This window comes from Pristis pectinata, chromosome 8 (assembly GCF_009764475.1).
Source record: "Pristis pectinata isolate sPriPec2 chromosome 8, sPriPec2.1.pri, whole genome shotgun sequence".
Taxonomy (NCBI): Eukaryota; Metazoa; Chordata; class Chondrichthyes; order Rhinopristiformes; family Pristidae; genus Pristis; species Pristis pectinata.
Window position 1 is genome coordinate 50,438,947 of NC_067412.1, and position 16,691 is coordinate 50,455,637.

General features: G+C 42.4%; 1 protein-coding gene across 4 annotated transcripts in view; it reads left to right on the forward strand.

Moving 5' to 3' along the window:
* Positions 1–12,250, forward strand: part of LOC127573553 (sodium- and chloride-dependent neutral and basic amino acid transporter B(0+)-like) — a 66,243-nt gene extending 53,993 nt beyond the window's left edge. For all 4 annotated transcript variants that reach the window (XM_052021890.1, XM_052021892.1, XM_052021893.1 and 1 more), the window contains 4 exons: positions 4,477–4,576; positions 5,391–5,500; positions 5,605–5,775; positions 7,797–12,250. In XM_052021890.1, coding sequence (XP_051877850.1) covers positions 4,477–4,576; positions 5,391–5,500; positions 5,605–5,775; positions 7,797–7,874 — 459 coding nt within the window. In that variant the 3' untranslated portion in view covers positions 7,875–12,250. The remainder of the gene's footprint in view (positions 1–4,476; positions 4,577–5,390; positions 5,501–5,604; positions 5,776–7,796) is intronic.
* The last annotated feature ends 4,441 nt before the right edge of the window (positions 12,251–16,691 follow it).

The window sequence follows — 16,691 nt, forward strand, 5'->3', positions numbered from 1 at the left end:
CGGTGTAAGAAGGGAACAATTACCATTATGGAGAGAAAGATGAATGAAAATAATAAAGTAGTTTTAAAGAGAAAGTTTGTTCAGCCTGATATCAGCTGGGAAAAGTGGTTTGGTGCCTGAGTTGGATAATGGACTGCATAGATGTTTCTTGACCACATGCATCGAGGAACCTACGAGAGGAAAAACTCATCCTCATCCCAATAACCCAGAAAATAGAGACTTACAATTGTATAGCACAGTGGTGGGCCCTTTAGCCCACTGCATCCATGCTGATCTTTTCGTTCATCTACTCTAATCCTCGTTACCCTCATTAAGAGTGTATCCTTCTATGCCTTGCCTAATTAAGTATCTGTCTAAATGCCTCTTAAATGTCTGATTAGGGAAATTATTAGAGAATATTCCAAGGGATAGGATCTACAGACATCTGGAAAAGCAGAGATTTATTATGAATAGTCAATATGGCTTTGATTGAGTTTTTAGAGGAGGTGATGGAGAGGATTGATGAGGGAAGGGCAGTGGAAGTTGTATACATACACTTTGGTAAAGCATTGAGCAAGGTCCCTTGTATAAGGCTGATCCATAAAATTAAAGCACATGGGATCCAATGGGACTTGGTAGATTGAATTCAGAATTGGCTTGAACACAAGACAGAGGGTATTGGTGAAGGGGATGTTATTCTGACTGGAGGTCTGTGACCAGTGGTTTTCTGCAGCAATCAGTGCTGGGCCCTCTTGTTTGTGTAAACATAAATGATATGGACAAAGATGCAGGTGGGCTGATTAGTAAGTTTGCAGGCGACACAAAAATTGGCAGAACTGTGGATAGTGAGGAAGGTTGTCAAAGAATTCAACAGGATATTGACCAGCTGGAAATGTGGGCAGAGAAGTGTTTAATCTGGATAAGTCTCAGGGGTTGCACTTTGGGAGGTCAAATATAAGAGTAGAATGTACAATAAATGGCAGGACGCTTAGGAGCATTGATGTTCAGAGGGACCTTGGGTGCAAATCCATAGCCCCCTGAAAGTGACAACACAAGTATCTAGTATTGTAAAGAAAATGTACAGCGTACTTGTCTTCATCAGTCGGGGTGCTGAGTATAAAAGTCAGGAAGTCATGTTGCAGCAGCTGTATAAAACTTTGGTCAGACCATGTTTGGAATATTGTGTGCAGTTCTGGTTGCTGCATTACAGGAAGGATGTGGAGGCTTTGGAGAGGGTGCAGAAGAAGTTCACCAGAATGTTCCCTGGACTAGAGAGTATTAGCCGTAAGGAGAGGTTGGACAAACCTGGATTGTTTTGTCTGGAGCATTAGAGGCAAATGGGTGACCTGATGGAAGTATATAAAATTATGAGATACATAGATGGAGTAGATAGTCTTTTTTCCCAGGTGGAAATGTCAAATACTAGACGGTGTAGCTTTAAAGTGAGAGTGGGAAAGTTTAAAAGAGATTTATAAGTCTTTTTACTCGGAGCGGTAGGTGCCTGGAATGCGCTACCAGGGGTGGCGGTGGTGGAAACTGATAAGATAGCAACATTTACAAGGCATTTAGGCATATCAACAGGCAGGGAATTGAGGGATATAAACCATGTGCTGGCAGATATGTAGTTTAAATTGGCATCATGGACTGCACAGACACAGTGGGCTGAAGGGCCTGTTCCTGTGCTGCACTGTTCAATGTTCTTTAATATAGTAATTGAATCAGATTCCCCCACCTTTTCCAGCAGTCCATTGCAAATATCAACCACTCTCTGTGTTAATAAAAACTTATCCCTGAGATCCCCTTCAAGCTCCTACCTCTCACCTTAAAACTGTGCATCCTTGCTTTGATACGCCTACCAAGGGAAAAACATTTTGACTATCTATGCTTCTCATAATCCCATACACTTTTATCAGTTCACCCCTCAACCTCCTTTTACCGCAAAGAAAACAAGTCCAGCCTGTCCAATCTCTTCTCGTAACTAAAGTCCTCCCATCCAGGCAACATCCTGGGGAACCTCCTCTGCACTCTTTCCAGCACAATCACATCCTTCCTATAGTGCGGCACACACTTCTCCAAGTACAGCCTAATCAGTGTTTTGTGAAGTTGCAACATAATGTCCCAACTCCTATATTCTGTGACCCAACCTGTGAATGCAAGCATGCCATACTCTGTCTTCGTCACAATGCTCTTCACCTATGTTGCCACATTCAAGGAACAATGGACTTGGACCTCTAGGTCTCTTTGTCATTCCATGTTCCTCAGTGCACTGCCATTTATTGTTTATGTCCTACCCCTACTTGACTTCCCAAAATACACCACCTTGCCCTTGCCAGGATTAAATTCCAACTGCCAATGTTCCATCCAATTTTCTAAGTGATTTATATCCTGCTGTAGCCTTAAACAACTTTCCTCACTATCGTCAACATCACTAATATTCATGTCAACTGCAAACTTATTAATCACTCTTCCTACATTCACATCTAGGTCATTAATATTTATGACAAACAGCAAAGGTCCCAAGCAGTAAGTTCTTGATACACCACTAGTCACTAACGTCCAATTAGAAAAATTTCCTTCCACCACTATCCTCTACCTTGATGTCCCAGCCAATTTTGGATCCAATTAGTCAGCTTGCCTTGGATCTCATGTGCCTTTTAACCTTTTGGACTAGCCTACCCTGTAGGATTGTGACAGATGCTTTACTGAAGTTCATATAGATAACATCAACTACACTGCCTTCATTGATCTCCTTGGTTACCTCCTCAAAATACTCAAACAAATTAGTGATACAGGATTTCCTTCTCACATAGCTGTGCCTGACTCTCCCCAATCAGTCCCTGTATTTCTAAATGAACATAAATCCTGTCCCTTAGAATTTTCTCCAGTATTTTCCCTCCTACTGACATAAGAACAATCACCTCTCAGTTTCTTACATTATTCCCACTCTCCCCTTCCCTCACCTGCCTATCACCCCACTCTCACCTGGATCTACCTATCACTCGCCAGCTCTTGCTCCGCCCCTTCCCCCACCTTTTATACTGGCTAACTCCTCTTTCTTTCCAGTCCTGTTGAAGGGTCTTGACCTGAAATGTCGACTGTCCATTTTCCTCCATAGATGCTGCTTGACCCGTTGAGTTCCTCCAGCTCCTTTGTGTGTTGCTCCAGATTTCCATCATTTGCAGTCTCATGTATCTCCAGTCTTTAATGCTGTACTCTTCTTAAATATAGGAACAACATTAGCTATCCTCTCATCCTCTGGTACCCTGCCTGTGGCTAACGAAGATGCAAAAATCTCCATCTGTGCCCCAGCAGTCATCTTCCTTATTTCCCATAACATTCTGGGATAGATCTTATTCGGCGCTGGGGATTTATCCACCCTTACATGTTTAAGACATCTGTCACCTCCACCTATGAATACAAGTAAGAAATATCAATTTAGAACCTCGCTCAGATCCCACAGCTGCACACACAGGTTACCTTTTTGGTCCCCAAGTGGACCCATTCTTTCCTTAGCTTACCCTCTTGGTCCTGAATATTCTTATGGAATGACTTAGGATTCTCCTTAATTTTACCTACCAAGGATATCTCATGATCTCTTTTGCCCTCCTAGTCTGCGTTTTAAATACTCTCCTATGCCTCTGTATTCCTCGAGGGACTCACTTGATTGTAATTGCCTGTATCTGTCATATGCTTCCTTTTTCCCTGATCAAACCTTCAATAACATTTGTCACTCAAAGTTTCTTAATCTTGCCACCTTTTCCTTCTTGACTGGAAGAAGCTGTTCCTGAACACTTGCTAGCTCTCTTTTAAAAGGCTCCTACTCACGAGATGTTGTTTTACCTGCTAGCATGTGCTCCCAATCTACTTCTGCCAGTTTCTTTCCTGCGCTATCGAAATCAGCCTTCCCCCAGTTTAGGACCTTAACCTGAGGACCAACCTCATGCGTTTCCATAACTAAGTTGAAACTTACAGAATTATGATCACCTTTTCCTGATAATTCCACCATCTGCTTGGTTTCATTTCCTAAGATGAAGTCAATTACAGCCACCACCAGGGTCAAGGACAGCTTCAATCCTGCAGTTATAAGACGCTTGAATCGACCTCTTGTACGGTAAAGATGAACTCTTGGCCTCACAATCCACCTCGTCATGGCCTTTGCAACTTATTGTCTAACTGCATTGCGCTTTCTCTGTAAGTGTAAATGTAACACTACATTCTGCATTCTGTTATTGCTTTTCCCTTGTACTATTAGCCACCCTCATGCTGTAGCAAACAACCTTTTTGCTCTTTTTCTGATATTTTGCCAAGAAACTGAATAGACACTAGCATGAAATGCATCTTTGGTTTAGATCACCAAAAAGAGATAACGTACAAGCTTTGAAAGGTGAGGAAAGGCTGGAGAAATTGGACAGTTTCATATCTCATTAGTTCCTTATTTGAATGTTGGTTGTTATGATTTTCTAATGCAATATTTTCTAACTCTCCATTTAATTATAGGCTGGAATTTACTGGTTAAATTTAATTGATTATTTCTGTACTGGGTGGATTCTTGTTACAGTAGCCCTACTGGAACTCATTGGTCTAAGCTGGATTTATGGTAAGCATAACAGGAAAAGCACTGAAATGAAATCAGATTGTTAAATCACTATAAGCGTGTGGATGTTTAGAAGAAATGAAATAAATTATTTTTTATATGATATAGTAAGTCCTCCTTAACTGAATGTGGCCAGGAAAGAGAGAGTTCTCCTTAATTTTCAAAGTCCTTTCCCCTTCTAGCTCCAAAGCCCATTCTGATACAGGCAGTGTCTTCTGCATCTTTCACTCTTGATGCCTTGTTCTTGCTGGACTGCAGCTATTGCTTGTTGGGTAAACTTTGCTACAGCTCCTGCTAATTGCTGATAGGTATGTTGCCCAAAGGATATCACTTGAACCAAAGTGACTTTAGTCTGTGATCCTATCAATGGTGTTGCAGGCTCAGTAGGTAAATCCTCATGCTCCTATGTCAGTCACTTGCCAGTTTCTCCCAATTATGATGACAGATGGAATTACAAGGTAGTTTCATCTTTGGATCTTCTGCTGACTGCCTGGAGCCATTTTCTATTCTGCAGCTTTAGATATTACCTTGATTGTCCACCCTTCCATATTTGGATAACTGGAATCCAGTTCAGCTCAGTTTGAATTTGAAACTTTAGCTTTTCCCAGGGTGAGCTCCTTTAGGATTTTGTGGAAAAGTTTTTATCATGACTGGGAATCAGGTTAATGACAACACACTCTTTATTAACTTTGTCTGAAGTCATCATTGATCCCTTTCCTGATTTAACCTGTTCTTAATAAGGGATAACTATACAAATGAGCTGCATCAAAGACCAGAGAAGGCAATTCATCACCTATCTCTGCCTGGTTGTTCACAGGGATAAACAGATTTATCATGGACATTGAGATGATGATTGGGAGGAAGAATTGGCTCTTCTGGTTGTGGTGGAGAGTGTGTTGGCTTTTCTTCTCTCCAAGCTTGCTGGCAGTAAGGAAATATTACATCTTTTATTGATTTACATTGAAAACAATTAATCTACAGACTAACTCTCATTAAATCTCTTTCTTGTTATGTCCTATCATTTGGCGCAGATAATCTTATTCTGGTCCTTAGCAACATTTTCCACACCTACATATGGACCTGTTGAGTACCCACAATGGGCAATAGCCGTTGGCTGGTGTTTAGTAATTTTCTGTATTATGTGGATCCCCATTGTTGCCATCATTAGAGTTATCCAAGCTGAAGGCTCCACTTTGTGTCAGGTAAGGAAGTACTTTTACCACTTAAACACTAAGGAGCAGAATTTTTAATGGATTTGCCCCAAACTCTTACTGTACTATTGATTGCAGGACATTATCAAACTAAAAAATAAGCAAAGGAAAAATTGTTAGTCATTGAAAATTTAAAAAAAAACTGCAGTGCTGGAAATCTGAAATAAAAAAAAGGAGACTATGCTGGAAATGCTCTGTAGGTCGGGCACATTTGTAGAGAAGGAAACAGATAATATTTCAGATCAGTAACCCTTCATCAGATTTGGAAAAAATAAGTGAGGGAAATGTCTATTTTAAGTTTCAGAGAATGAGCTGTGAAGAGAACAACCTGGAATGTCTATTTAAGGGTAGAGACCAAGGTTGTCCGGGTTGCACAATGCTATTGGAGCTGTCAGGTGAGATGAAGCTAGCAGATAGTCAGAGACCTCTCCCCTGCAAAAAAAAAAGGTCTTAAGTTTCCAGAGAGTAGAATGAGGAAGACCATCAAAGAATGCATTGTAATTAGGGACAGCCAGCATGGATTTGTGAAGGGAAGATCTTGCCTCACTAGCCTGATAGGGTTCTTTGAGGAGGTGACCAGGAAGATTGATGAGGGTAATGCAGTAGATGTGGTCTACATAGATTTTAGTAAAATGTTTGACAAGGTTCCTCATGGTAGGCTTCTTCAGAAGGTCATGGGTCAAGGGATCCAAGGAGGCTTGGCTGTGTGGATTCAGAATTGGCTTGCCTGGAGAAAACAGAGGGTTGTGGTGGAGGGAGTGCATTCAGATTGGAGAGCTGTGACTAGTAGTGTCCCACAGGGATCAGTTCTGGGACCTCTACTTTTTGTGATATTTATTAATGACCTAGTGCAGATGACACAAAGATCGATGTTGTTGTGGATAGTATGGAGGGCTGTTGAAGCTTGCAGAAGGATATTGATGGGATGCAGAGCTGGGCTGAGAAGTGACAGATGGAGTTCAATCTGGAGAAGTGTGAGGTGGTACACTTTGGAAGGACAAACTCCAAGGTGGAATACAAGGTAAATGGCAGGATTCTGGGCAGTGTGGAGGAGCAGAGGGATCTGGTGGTTCATATCCACAGATCACTGAAAGTTGCCTCACAGGTGGATAGGGTAGTTAAGAAAGCTTATGGGATGTTGGCTTTCATAAATCATGGGATCGAGTTTAAGAGCCGAGAAGTAATGATGTAACTTTACAAAACTCTAGTTAGACCACACTTGGAGTACTGTGTCCAGTTCTGTTTGCCTCATTATAGGACAGATGTGGAGGCATTGGAAAGGGTGCAGAGGAGATTTACCAGGATGCTGCCTGGATTAGAGAGTATGGATTATGAGGAGAACCTAAAGGAGCTAGGGCTTTACTCATTAGAGAGAAGGAAGATGAGGGGAGACATAATAGAGGTATACAAAATATTAAGAGGAATAGAGGGTGGACAGCCAGCGCCTCTTTCCCAGGGCACCAATGCTCAATACATGAGGGCATGGCTTTAAGGTAATGAGTGGGAAGTTCAAGGGAGATATCAGAAGGAGGTTTTTCACCCAGAGAGTGGTTGGTGCATGGAATGCACTGTCTGGGGTGGTGGTGGAGGCTGATACGTTGGTCAAATTCAAGAGATTGTTAGATAAGCATATGGAGGAATTTAAGATAGAGGGATATGGGGGAGGAAGGGGTTAGATAGTCTTAGGAGTGGTTTGAAGGTCAGCACAACATGGTGGGCCGAAGGGCCTGTATTGTGCTGTATTGTTCTAATGGTCAAGTAGAGAGGTAATGAAGGCATGGATGAGGGCACCATTAAAAGCCTGTTATCAGTTAGCAAAATGACTTCTGTAAAATGTTTAATTTTTTTCTTTAGTTTCTGTAAAATTGCAATTTAGACCGGGTAGCGTAATCTCTGTGATAATCATCCCTGTTAACTATATGCCAACCTGTGTCAGAACAAACAATGGTAAAATTTGATCAGGGCTAGACTTTATCTTGTTGAAAATACAGGATGTAAATTCCTTTTCACAGAAAATTTCTGCGGCTTGTACATCAGCTCCTGATTGGGGTCCGTACTTGGAACAGCACAGAGGAGAAAGATACGGATAAAGTAGCCAGCAACAAAGTACAATTTATTACTTCTGACATATCAGCTGTTCAGAGAAGATGTGTAGATCAGGGCCTTGAAGATCTATAGCTGCTCTGATATCTCACTATAACTTCAGTCAGAGTTTTCTGGGACAGGTTGCAGCTCACTGGAACAGACATGGTCATCCACTTGGAACAGGCTGGGTTTGGGGAATGACTGAACATTACACTCACCATGACCATTCATTTTTACCTTGGGGTTAATGTGTGGGATTCCATCCATTGCTGTGTTTTCTTGAATTAGACAGAGTATGATAAAGATCAGAGAGCCCTGATCCACATTGAGCTTTGTCACTTGTAGCCATCACTTTATCAGATCACTAATGCTGATGCTTAGTGCTGACAGGGTCAAATGTGACTTGTCCCTTCAGCTCAGCCGAGACTGATTCTACCTCCTGTTCTTCTGGACCAGGATCATTCCTTGATACTGCTCTTACATCATCCTTTATTACTGGGACTGCTTCCACTTCCCTATTTCCACACTTTTCCATTTTATCTGTCCTTTCTAAATGTCCAGATCCCTGGAGTACTTAATTCCCATACTTGCAACCATGCAATCACTTCTCTGTAACAGCTGTTAGGCTGAACCCATTGTCTATATTTGTGCCATCATTTCAACTGTTCTGTTACAAAAGTTCAAGGTTCAGATACAATAGCTTTAATTTTAGTTTTTGGCAGCTTGTTTAATGATACATTATTACCATTAAGCACTTATACCTAGAAATTTAACTGGGCCCATTAAGGTGCATCAAAGTTATTGCATTGAAATCTTGCACCAGGTTGGGTCCACTGTATTGGTTATAAGGGTCATTGAAACTGTGTCTTTGTTCCACTGTGCTAAGATGCGCAACTCCTGATAGGAGTTGCTAAGAGTCATCACCATTTTGGCATTCTTGCTGAGCTGTGTGCAGGGAACTTCATCAGATCACAAAGGACACATCCCCTGATAGCCACAGCCCAGCTGCATTAAAAAATGCCATACAGATGAGAGAAAACATGACAGAGAGGAAGGAAATATGATCTTCCGTGTGTGTGGCCATTCCTGATCTCAGTGCATGTGTGACCATCCTGCTCTCCTTCCCGCCCCAGGTTATCTACTTCCCTGTCAAGTTCCATGTTGCAAGTGGCCCCGGGTACTGGTGATTAGCAAGGGAGAGATTACAGTACAAGGTGCATAAATTAAAGAAGCTCCAAACAATAATGGAGCAATGAAAGAGCACTGAACAAATATCTTGACCATAAGAATATGAATCTGCATTCTAACTTATTCCCTAGCTTCGTAAAGTTTCTCTGCAGAATAGTTACCCTAGTTTTGGTGATTTCATTGTTTTCTATGTGGACTACAGCAACTGGATTTGCATCATCCCCATACCAATCTGTTTGAAATCAAAGCATCTAAGTCAGAATGGAGACCCTTTAATTTGTAGCTCATTGGGGGTTTCAGAGTTCTTGCTCCTTTTGTTAGCAGCTATTGTTTGACTGTTGTTCTTGTTGGGGTGAAAGGTGCAGAGGCAGTGATGTGACATGATTGCACTTACATCTAATACTGCATAGAGTGTGGCAATGAATGTTGTGACTTCTACCAGGGAATGATTGGGATTGTGATCACAAGATAAAACCCAGCCTTGATCAAGTATCAAGCACAGTGCAGCCCAATATTTGGACATCTGTCTCTTCCTGCTTCACTATACATTTCATTATCCAAATGTTACCTTGCTCAGTGGCCTCACTCTTTCTACTTAAAGCTAAAATATCTCCCATGGCAAACAACCCCACATTCCCTACATCACACTCCCCCCATAAAAACACAAGACAGATGCGTGCACACACAGACACACATGCAAATGCACACACATCTTATGCAGATACTATCCACCTGATTTGGCAGGATTTTTGCCTGATTTCCAATGGCTTCAGTATCCCATGAATTTGACTGGTCTGTGGCTATCAGGGGACAAGTCCTTTGAGATTTGGTCAACTCCCTGCACACAGCATAGCAAGGATGCGGTAGTAGTGGTCACTTTTAGTAACTCCTGTCAGGAAAAAGAACACAGCTTGGGACTTAGCAAAGTGGAACAAAGACAACACTGTTTCAGTGACATTTATAGTCAATCTCATGACTTTATAATGAATCCAACCTGGTGCTGGGTTTCAATGCAATGACATTGTGTTTTGTCATCTATATCAATGATTTAGATGAGAATGTACAAGGCATGGTTAGTAAGTTTTCAGATGACACCAAAATAGGTGGTATCATAGACAGTGAAGAAGGTTATCAAAAATTACAGCAGGATCTTGATCAACTGTGTAAGTGGGCTGAGGAATGGCAAATAGAGTTTAATTCAGATAAGTGGAAGGTGTTGCATTATGAGAAGTCAAATCAGGGTATGACTTTCACAATCAATGGCAGGGGCCTGGGGAGTGTTGTAGAACAGAGGGACCTAGGAGTGCAAGTATATGGTTCCCTAAAAGTGGCATCACAGGTAGACGGGGTGGTGAAGAAGGTATTTGGCATGCTGGCCTTCATCAGTTAGTGCACTAGGTATAGAAGTTAGGATGTTATGTTGCAGTTGTACAAGATGTTGGTGAGCCACAGCTGGAGTATTGTGTTCACTTTAGGTCACCCCGTTATAGGAAAGATGCCATTAAGCTAGAATGAGTGCAGAAAAGATTTACAAGGATGTTGCCAGTACTCAAGGGACTGGGTTATAGGGAGAGGATGGGCAGGCTAGGAATTTAGCCCTTGTAGTGTAAAGAGAGGGATGATCTTATAGAGATGTATAAAATTATGAGGGGCATAGGTAGGGTGAATGCATGCAATCTTTTTCCCAGGGTTGTGGGATCAAGAACTAGAGACTATGGGTTTAGGGTGAGAGGAGGGAGATTTACTAGGAACCTGAAGTGCAACTTTTTCCACCCAGAGTGTGGTCAGTATATGGAACGAGCTGTCAGAGAAAGTGGTTGAGGCAGGAACAATAACAACATTTAAAAGACACTTTGACAGGTACATGGATAGGAAAGGTTTAGAGGGATATGGGTCAAATATGTACAAATGGGACTAGCTTAGATGGGCATCTTGTTTGGATGGATGAGTTGGGCCAAAAGGTCTGTTTCCATGCTCTGACTCTGAACCCCACCCCCCCACATCAGTCTTTGGAAGCACACATTTAACTCTGATCCATTCAAACTGATTCCAATTTGTGTGTGGCTCAGGTAACAATCCCAAGATTAGTGTAATTAAGATTATGCACAGCTAACGAATAAATTAGAATGCACAATCTCTCTGCAGACTTTTTTCCTGATTTCTAGTTATATCATTGGTGCTCCTGTGGACCACAACAATTGGATTCTCGCCACCCCTAGCCCTCCCACCAAAAAAAAAATCCAACTTCTTCTCCAGCCATGGGGTAATGTCTTTAAGCTGGACATGAGGTACGAAACAGAGTTTAGGACTCCTAGTCACAGCTGAGATGATAATATCTATACCTATGACTATGCTCTTCTCTATCATCCACTACCTTCCTTTTCATTCCTCCCACATAAATAACCTCCCATAATATGATACAATGTTCAAATTTCCCATCATCCTTGATGTCCTAGCCATACAGATAATAAGTATTTCCTTCCTGGTGGACAAGCTCAAAGACAGGCTCCTGCATCCATTTATCATGCTTCCCTTTCCTTTCTGTTCCGCATTCAAATAATTCAGTCGAAGCCCATTGCCCGAAACCAGGCCATTATCTAACATAAGAAGTGCAACCACCTCTGATCAGGTAACTTAGCACCTCGCTAATGCTGCATAGTGTCTGCAACTCAGACTTCAGTGCAACAGATCCAAGTTGAAGATACTCAGATCCCTGCCGATGTGGTTCTTGAGGTACTTTGTGGTTTTCACCAACTCTGAAATTTCACTAACTCGTACAAAAGCAGCAGACAAAATTTAGTTCTTACTGCCAGAAGGTTTCACAAAACACAGATTTGATGGTAGAAATCTGTTCTCCCTCCTCTCCATCAAATCCACACACAGAATCCCTGATGTTAGTATTCTGTTTCAACTGGATGACCACTCTGTGTATTGTAGATTTAATGTGTTCTAATCATACCTAAATCAACCCAAATTGGCCTCCAGAGTATTAGAATTGAATTAATGAATGATTCATGGAAAATACTACTGGCCAATTTTTCTGTGACCCTCTTGCAGTGGTTATGTCTCCACGTTGCTCTGGGACAGGACCACATACCTGTTCAGTGCCAGCAGTTTGGTAGCAAAATTATTCTAACTTGATTTCCATTTCCAGCAGAAGCCACCTGAATCCACTCTGATCTCAGACATATGAAATCAATAAACTCAATTCCAATTAATGATTTAATTATGGTGTCCTTTATTGTTGATTTATAGCATCTTGACATCACTTCTTGAAAGCACATGAAGTGTGTCTCCACTGTCAGGAGAACCTTATGATCAGCACGATTCACTCAGGAAGCTTGCTGGAACAAGTGATGTCTCTTTGGGGTGGAAGACTGTCTTCTGAGTCTGTGTCTCCTCCCTCCTGCAGAGGTGCACACAAATGCTTAAAAGCCCAATTAAAATGAATAGAATCAGTCACTGAATAGCATAAAGACAACCATTGGAATTCTCAAACAGATCTCAGTGCTTGGAAAGGATGGGGGATGCCTGTATTACATTTCCCAAACAATTTCCCAATTTGCTGTTGCCTGCTGTGTGCAAAATATTCTGGCAATAATGTGAACACAGACGTTGACTACTGTGCAGCAAGGATATAAGCGATAATAGTCATACAGTACAGAAAACCAAGCCTTCAGCCTGCTGAGTTTGCATTGACTATTAAGCACCATATACACTCACCCTACTTTATTCTTCCCATGTTCCTGCCAATTTCTCCCAGATTCTACCACTCACACTCACAGTCAGGGCAATTTACCTGCCAACATGCATACCTTGGGATGTGGGAGGAAGCCAGTGCACCAGAAACCTATGTGGTCATGGGTGGAATGTGCACACTCCACATTGACAGCACCAGGGATCAGGGTTGAAACCAAGTTGCTGGAGCAGTGAGGCAGCTGCTCTACTGGCTGTGCCACTGTGCTACCAACAGTTGAAAGTATATGGAAGGAAAAAGAGGAAGAGAACAAGGAACAAGCTAGGCACCAAAGATGAGACACCCTCTCTGAATGTCCTCTCTAGGCATGCTTAATCTCACTACATTTCAGCTGAGCACACCAACAATCTGGATTTTAGACAAAGTAATCGTCCATGCACAAGCAATGCTGGAACTTGCCAACACTCATATTTGGGACCGCAAGAAACTGCAGAGAGCTGTGGACACAGCCCAGCACATCATAGAAACAAACCTCCCCTCCATGGACTCTTATCGATACTTCTCGCTGCCTCAGTAAAACGGCCAACATAATCAAAGACCCAACCCACCTGGGGCACTCTCTCTTCTCCCCTCTCCCATCAGGCAGGAGATACAAAAGCCTGAAAGCATGTACAACTAGGGTCAAGGACAGCTTCTATCCCACTGTTATAAGACTAATGAATGGTTCCCTCGTACGATAAAGTGGAATCTTGACCTCACAATTTACCTTGTTATGACCTTGTACCCTACTGTCTACCTGCACTGCACTTTCTCTGTAGCTGTGACACTTTACCTCTGCATTCTGTATTGTTTTACCTTGAACTACCTCAATATACTGTGTAATGAATTGATCTGTATGAATGGTATGCAAGACAAGTTTTTCACTGTACCTCAGTACAAGTGACAATAATAAAGCAATTCCAATTCCAATTCTTAGGAGGATAAGGAGGTTGGGCTTGTCACCGAACACTCTAACAAATTTCTACAGATGTACTGTTGAAAATATCCTGACAGGTTGCAATGTAGTCTGGTACAGCAATTTGAATGTGCAGGAACATAAGAAGCTGCAGAGTAGTGGACTTAGCCTAATACATCATGGGTGCATCCCTCCTCACCATCAGTAGTACTTGCGTGAGGCCAGGCCTCAAGGCGGCAACATTTATCATCAAACATCCCCACCATCCAGACCATGCCATCTTCTCGCAGCTACCATCGGGCAGAAGGTACAGCAGCCTGAAGTCCCACACCAGTAGCGGTTCAGGAACAGCTACTTCCCTTCAACTATTTGGCCCTTGAACCAACTTGCACAACCCTAATCACTACCTTGGTTTAGTGACACTACGCACCTTGCACTACAATGTCCTTTGTTTTTTTTTGTTCTAATTGTGTTCTTATACAAAATTATACAAGAAAGAACACAATATATTTTTCTTGTGAATGTTGTGTCTCTGATGATGCTGCAGGAAAGTTTTTCATTGCACAGGTGCCTACATGCCCTGTGCAAACGACCGTAAACTCGACTTTGATTTTGATGTTTTGGAATTCCCTGTCCAACAGCACTGTTGCAACACTTCTCTAAAAAGATCTGCAGCAGTTCAAGAATGTGGCTTACCATCACCTTCTCAAGGGCAATTGGAGATGGGCCTTTGCCTGCCCAGTACCTCCTTAAAGAGGCCCCTCTTCCCTCCAAACTGTGGGCTGGAGCTGAGCTGTTGAAAGGCAGGTCCCCTGCAGTGAAGGAGGCAGCAGCTATCCATAAAAGAGAACTCAGGGCAACCCCAGATCTCAAGGACCTGGAGTGCAACTGCAAGATCTGAAGGGCTTCAGCAAGAGCAGCATCAGAGTGCCAGTGAAGGAAACACAAGCTCTGTTACCTTTAAAGAGTACTGCAGATTCTTGCTATAAATCTACAGACCTATTTGTGGCCCAAACCCAAGACTTGGATTTAAGATGACTTGGCAACGTGCTGGAGGGCAGTGTACTGAAGGGAACTGTACTGAACAGGATTGCTCTGGAGAAGAAGGTGCTGGAGGGCACCATCTGGAGGAGAACATCTGTTGGAGGCAGTGACAGCCCATAATTGCCTGAAGATGCTTCTTTGTTGCTGGGACCAAAAAGGGCCCTTTGGGTGTGGTTCCAGGCAGAGGTGTTCATAACTATAATTAAGCATTATTGCATGTCTTGTACTACAAGCATAAGCAGTTGTAAACAGCAAACTCTATGCATCTATGCTCTGGAACATAGATATTCAGTTCTAAAAGGTATCATTGCACCTGCACAGTTATTTTCATTTGAGTGTGAATTTTAACTAAAGGCTATCACATCACTTTTGTGAAGGCAATTGGCTTCAACTGGGTTCTCATCAATATTTCCATCCTAGACTGCTCTTATTCTTAAACCTGGGGGTGTTTAGCTGCACCACTGTCTGGTCAGAGCCTGCACTATCTGAAATTTTATTTCCTTGGAGCAGGAAACTATAATCATCAGAAGGTTCAACAGCATCAGGTTCTCTCCAATAGGTTTCAAGTTCGTAGACCAGTGAGGCCACATGTTCTGTCACTGTAACAGATAATGTAGCAGTGTTTGGGAAATCCTTCTGGTTAGCAGCACCTTCTGGACTGGAGTCCGACCAGGTTTTTCTGGCCTGGCCACATCTTAATATTCGCACTGGGAGCAATAAAGGTTATTTCTGAGGAATGTTGGGCTGTGTTCCCTCCGTTCCTTTTCTGGTCTTTTTCTCCAAGATTTTTGGTTCAGTCTTAAGTTCCTGACCTGATAATGACTCAAAGCCAAGATGGCTGATGTGGGTTACACAGCTTAAATTTGTTAATGTGGGATAACCATTGCACATCATGTGATCTTTACAGAATGAGGTCTTGGTCCAATGAGAAGGGGGTCCAGGTTTGGCATGCACAGGTATATACACACACACACAGACACACACTCCTTATGCACATATGAATATTCTGACCTCATGCTCACTCAAGTGTACACAAGCACACATACAAACACCCCTTTCCTCAGCCCCCATTCCTTACAACAACCTCCACCCCATGCACATCCTGTGATAAACCTCTATACAGATGCTGTCTGACCTGCTGAGCTTTTCCAGCATTGACTGCCCTTACTTTTCTCATCCTTGTGTGCTGAGAAGTTTCCTCAAAGGTGTTGGCTACACACCTTTGGATTATTAAACTCAGCAGACAGCAAGAACATTGCAAAGTGTGAAGTAGCGGGTTCTGAAGAAATACCCTAAGCATTAATAGCATTAGTAGAAGGGGCAAACTCTTAAGCCAAGCAATTATCCTTTAAGATTTATCCCAGGGTGAAATTATCACAGTTGCTGTGATAAAATGGTATTAGAGCAGCTCCAATCTGTGTTATACTCAATAAAATTACCTTGGATCCCAATTGCATCTAGAATGTCCAGTAGGCCCTCACTAGGGTATTATGGAGACTATCACTGGGAAGGATGTCACCTCCTTGGAGAGGGCACCAAAAAGATTTGGGGGCAGGTGCCAGGATGACAGGCATCTGAGATGTGGAGAAATTGGAGAAGCTGTGGGTTTTCTGCTCAGAGCCGAGAAGGTAGAGGAGATGGGAGATAATGGGGGAGTTCAAAATCATCAATGGTTTTGACACAGTAATTGATAGAAACTGTTTCCAATCACCAAAGGGTTGGTAACCAGAGATCACAGATTGGAGGTGATTAGCGAAAGAACTGAAGGCTGCTTGTGGACATGGCAAGAGCATGCGATCTGCAACCTACTACCTGACAGGATGGTGGAAGCAAATTCACTGGTTGCTCTCAGAAAGGAATTAGAGAAATAGTTGAAGGGAAAACTCATTACAGTGCAATGCAGACAGAGCAGAGGAGAGTAAGTAATCAAATAACTCT